Genomic DNA, 5,077 nt, shown 5'->3' with positions numbered 1-5,077 from the left:
ACAGCCGCATGGAAGTCTTACTGGCAAACGCTGTTTGACATTTCTCTATTAAGACAGGATGCAGTGGTACTATTTTTTCCCAATCTGACTTAATTTAAAAAAAAAAGAAGAAAAACATCTCAAAACGGCCATCAGCAGCATGACACCTCTTTGTTGGTTTTCACACAGAGGTGGGTGGGTTTTTTTTTTCCTTTGTCCCAGTCCTTCCTGGGTAGATGACAGCGTAGCACCTAGCACCCCGCTACATGTGGGATGCTGCCTACCTCCACTCCCCTCATGTGAAGTATCGACACTGTGTAGAGTCAATGTAGCAGTAAGAGGTGCATCGCAATTTTCCATAAGACCTAAAATAAAAGAGAATATTTCAGTTTCAAAGTATGCTATAGTTCACATTGTATAGTTTCTGGATGTAACTCTCTTGTAGGAGTGAAGAACATCAGAAAATGCCATGTGCAGCAACATATGGGAACCAAAATAAGAGGGTAATTTCCATCAGCACTCTACTGTGCTCCCCCTTGTCAGCAAAATAAGAGTCCAGGAGAAATTATGAGTGAAGACTTAATTCCCAGTAATGTCAATTAAAAAAAAAATAAAATCCCTGTTGGCAATGGGACTCGAGTGTTCCGCGGGGGTGTGTGTGGGAGGACTTGGCGCTCACCCACGGGAACCATGTAACGAAATATCTGAGGCTCTGAGCTAAGTGTTTTTCCAGTTACTTCCAATAGCTCCAGCGGGCGTGACTGTGCCTGTCCTTTAACTTATTTTTCACGTACTTGAAATAAAGATAGTGACACATACCCACCTTTGAAATAAAAAAAAAGAGTAAGTGGAAATGTCCTTGCAAAATAAGGAAAAACAAACATTTTTTTCTTTTTACTGATTTACTTAAACTGAGCTGCAGTGACTCTACCTACGAAGACCTGATGAGAGATGTTAATAAAATAAGCATTTTGATGAGGTTTTATTGCTAGCATATGTCTAAGTTAATAATTCATCCATCAGGTAATCCACAAGCTGTGGACGAAGCAGCCATTATTAAGCAGGTCCATAAACTATGTCCTTGGATAACCCATGTTCTCAGAAAACGAACATAAAATCTGAAATGAAGGTGTGTGAAACATGAGGGGGGATTTGGGGGCTGGAAATAGTAGGCAATGGGAAAATCAGTTGCAGCAGGCCTTCCTCTTGGAGGAAAGGGTGCTTTGGGATGAAACTCCTACGGGAGTGCTATGCTTACATACTTATCCCGTTTTACTCATGATTCACAGCTTTTTCTTTAGTTTAGCAGATGATTTGCAGACTGCATGCACAAAAATGAAGGCTCTCAGTTGCTCTTCACAACTTGATTATACACGGGAAGTGAAATTTATCAACAATTCTCAAGCTTTTGTGGTGCTATTTCTCAATACTTCAATGATTTTCAATACAAGCACCAGACTTCAGACTCTTAGAAGGGAATAGTTTTCACAGTAGAAGACACTGTCTGAAGATGAGATCTCTGTAAAATGTTTCAGGTTGTCAGGTTTGCTGGTCTTGATTTTTGTAAATTCTTACACCAGGCATGCTCTGACAATTGGGTGGAAGGATTAGCACAGCACTTGACTGACAAAGACATCCTGTGGTTTCTTACTCCTGTCAATTAGCACATTATTCTTCCATGAATGATGAGGGCTCTGCGCATAATTTCATTTGCAAATTAAATGTTTCCTGTTAGCCAGTAACAATACCTGACAGTTAAATAGAGATACTGCTCTTGGAGGCAAAATGTTGACTGGAGGAAGCTGCCTGAACAAAGGGAGAGAAGGCAAGTCAACAATAAGCAGATGTTTTAAATGAAGGACATTGCTGAGCAGATGCATGGCTTTGCATCTGCTGGTGAGTGAATTTCCTGGTCTTTGGAAAAGCTGGAAGATGATGGTTTGATTCAGAAACAAAGATACCCCTGGATTACCCATTAATGGTAAGGGCAACGGGAGGTTGGTTTGGAGGTTGTGGTTTGGGGTGAGGTTTTTTCCTTCAGTGTGATCATTTCCTTATCATGGTCTTCCCTACTCTTGATATGTTATGGGTGGACACTAATGCAATGATAATGTCACCGAATGAGGGAACCTTTGCAAGCAATGGGCAAACATATGTCTATGTGACCTTCATTCATTTTGTACAGTAAGATGCATGTGCTTATTACTGAGAGATGAGATTAAGCCCTTAAAGTCAATGATATGCAGAAGTAATCTGATAGACTCTTCCCCCCGGTACCTGCAGTGGTCACAGTGGAACAAGGTTTAAGTGGGTAATACTTTTCTGTTTTAAAGCTGGCAAAGAGAAAAAAGAAAAAAACCAAACAACAAAAAACCTCCAAACCAACGTGAAGACAGCTCATACATACCCAGGGAGATATGTTTTACATGTCAAATATCCAAAATCCTTCCCATCACAGTCTTCAACCCCCTCGTGTCTGTAGCCGTCTCCACAGTAAGCACGGCGGCATCCTAGTGAAAAATACAGAGAGAAATACCTTCAAGGCACTTTGTATGTAAAAGAGGCAGATGAGGTAAGTGGATGTAGATTTTTAGGGGTAAAGTATAAAGCAAGATATTTTGGGGAGGGCATCCTATAAAGACTGTCTTAGGAGGAGCAGTATTCTCCACCACAAAGAATATGCTTTTTTTAGCCTAGTTTCAATGACCAAGGGAAAGAATGGATAATTACTAAAAAAAACTACTGCAGAAACACTAATTACAACAGCATTTATTCTAAGAATTATTATTCCCATAGATAATTACTATCAAAACAAATTAAAAGAAGCATAAAATACAGTTAATGTAAATTATTTGGGGAGGTCACAATTTCAAAAAAACACTCTGAGGTCATTAAGTGGTTTGAAAATCCCAACCTAGACCTTTACCCAACATTGCGCAGTATCTATGTGTGTCTACTGCAAGTGAATTCCCACATACAAACAGAATTACGCAGATCTACTGCCTGTCTATCAAAAAAAAAAAAAGCGTATAATGATTGCCAAAAAGGTGTTTTTCCCACTGCTGACTCCTACTGACTTGAGCGTGAGTGGGCCCTGTGACATTTATAGGTTTGTAGGCTGCACTAATTTGTGGGTTTATTTGCTGTCTTAACAACTGGACTCTGCTTTTGATGTCTTCAACTTTTTGAGTATAACTTTATAACTTGAACAAATTCATTTAGCTAAAATCCCTTTGACATCTTCTTGGAGACTCTATTAAGCAACAGATTAAGAAGACACTCAAGAATAGGGAATTTTTAAGAATTAAAATGTGTTATTGACAAACAGAAATTATTAATTAATTGCACCAAGGATCTGTTTGTTAGAAATTGATGCTTCTAAGAACAGTGAGCCTATTTTACAATGAAATCCACTTAACATTTGGACTTTTTCTTTTGGTTTAGCTCGTTTCCACATAACTCAGTGATAGCTCTTCATGTCACACCAGTGTCAGAAGTCTACGTATTGCAAGGCCTCGATCAACCTGAAGCTTTGCCCACTATATAGCACAAAGTAACACAGGGTGCCTCCAGACACACAATCTACAATTTTGCAGGCACTGGAACTAATGAACACTATTTTCCTGCATGCTTGTTCCCCACCGTTGATTGCAAATTCTAATTAAATCATTTTTTCATGCTTGGAGCCTGGAAAGCTGATGTTCTCTCACCGGATTACTCTGCAGTCAGGCAAGCTTAGAGGGGCATTTATTTACATGTCTCCCTATACCTGTGGCAACTGAATTGCCTTTGAGAAGTTGGCTGGGATTCCTAAGTTATAAGGGTAAGGGTGGTGATGGACAGGTGGGCGGACAAACTCTCATAGAACGTGGCTGCATACACCTCATTTTCAAAGGCAGATTAAAAAATGCAGGGCTATAGGAATGAAAAAGAAAAATTGCATCTTTCAGTGTTGGCTGTTACCTGTTCTGAAATGTAAAGAAGCATCCCTTTGCTAGAACCGACCTGCTGAGTGCCAGAGTACCAGCCTGAGCACCAGACCTGCTCTGTGTCAGCTGGAGATGGTGCAGAGGGCTGTGCTCTGGGGAAGGAATCGGGCTGTAAAAGCAACTGAAGGGTAGAAGTGAAGGCTGCCACAGCTGCTTGTGGTATGCTCTTTGCTATCCACAACTGGCAAAATGAAAGGAAGCTTGACTAGACAGCAATCAAATGTCGCATAAACCTGATAGTCAAGGTAGTGGGCTGACACCTTTTCTATGCGAGTGAACAACAAAATCCAAAGTGGTTTTAGTGGACCCAGGATCTAGCTTACTATTAGAAACAGCCAACTTCAAGTGTCTATCCAAAAAGCTTTTGTGGTGCCTGCAAAGGTATGCTACATCTTTTGACCAGAAAGCCAGCAGCCCCCGGGGAAGATGTGTACGTGAACCAGCTGCTGGATTTGGCCCCTGAAAAGCAGCGGGTTTGTTCTGACTGCAGACACCTCTGCTCAGTGAGGTGCACAGTCCTCAGTGAGGGTGCGTGAGAAGTACTTGGCATCGCCTCCGTCTTGTGCTGGTGGGTGGCATCCACATGCACCAAGGACCTCAGTTTTTGCACTGTGGCCACTGTGCCTCCATCTCCCCATGCCTGTGCTTGCTCCATGGACCACACAAGCTCCCCTGAGGGAAACACTTACATGATTTACACAGCAGTGTACCCTGTGGAAACAACTAATGCACCTTCCCTGGTAGAAAGAGGCTGCTCTTGATGCGCTGTAACTTACTTATACAGTCATCAGTCACGACCGCATTGCCATCGTCGCACTCTTCCCCATCCTGTACGATCCCATCTCCGCAGGTACCGCCGTCCTCAAAGCGGTAATCCACGGGGTAGAAAGGGGTGAGCTGGACAAACAAACACACAGCGGTTACTGAACCGGACCCCGAACTAGCAAGCAGAGGGGAATGGCTGTGGGAGGCAGATGCCGCAACAAGGTTTTCATATCCTGCTATTTGGTGGTTCACAGGGTTTATGCTGAATCTGATTCAAGATCCAGGGGACACAAGAAGGCTCCTGCTGCTGATTTCAGCAGGCCTTAGCTTAGCTCCTTGAGGCA

General features: G+C 42.2%; 1 protein-coding gene across 1 annotated transcript in view; it reads right to left on the bottom strand.

The window, feature by feature from the left end:
- Nucleotides 1-274: 274 nt before the first annotated feature.
- Nucleotides 275-5,077, bottom strand: part of COLQ (collagen like tail subunit of asymmetric acetylcholinesterase) — a 42,662-nt gene continuing 37,859 nt past the window's right edge. Inside the window, exons 15-17 of the mRNA XM_035894097.1 lie at nt 4,745-4,865; nt 2,387-2,489; nt 275-344 (exon numbers count right to left, since the gene is read on the bottom strand). Of these exons, the coding sequence (XP_035749990.1) occupies nt 275-344; nt 2,387-2,489; nt 4,745-4,865 (294 nt within the window). The remainder of the gene's footprint in view (nt 345-2,386; nt 2,490-4,744; nt 4,866-5,077) is intronic.

This window comes from Egretta garzetta, unplaced genomic scaffold (genome assembly GCF_000687185.1).
Source record: "Egretta garzetta isolate BGI_Z169 unplaced genomic scaffold, ASM68718v1 scaffold94, whole genome shotgun sequence".
In the NCBI taxonomy this organism is placed as follows: domain Eukaryota; kingdom Metazoa; phylum Chordata; class Aves; order Pelecaniformes; family Ardeidae; genus Egretta; species Egretta garzetta.
The sequence above is the reverse complement of the archived record's forward strand: the minus strand, read 5'-3'. Positions and strand labels throughout refer to the sequence as shown.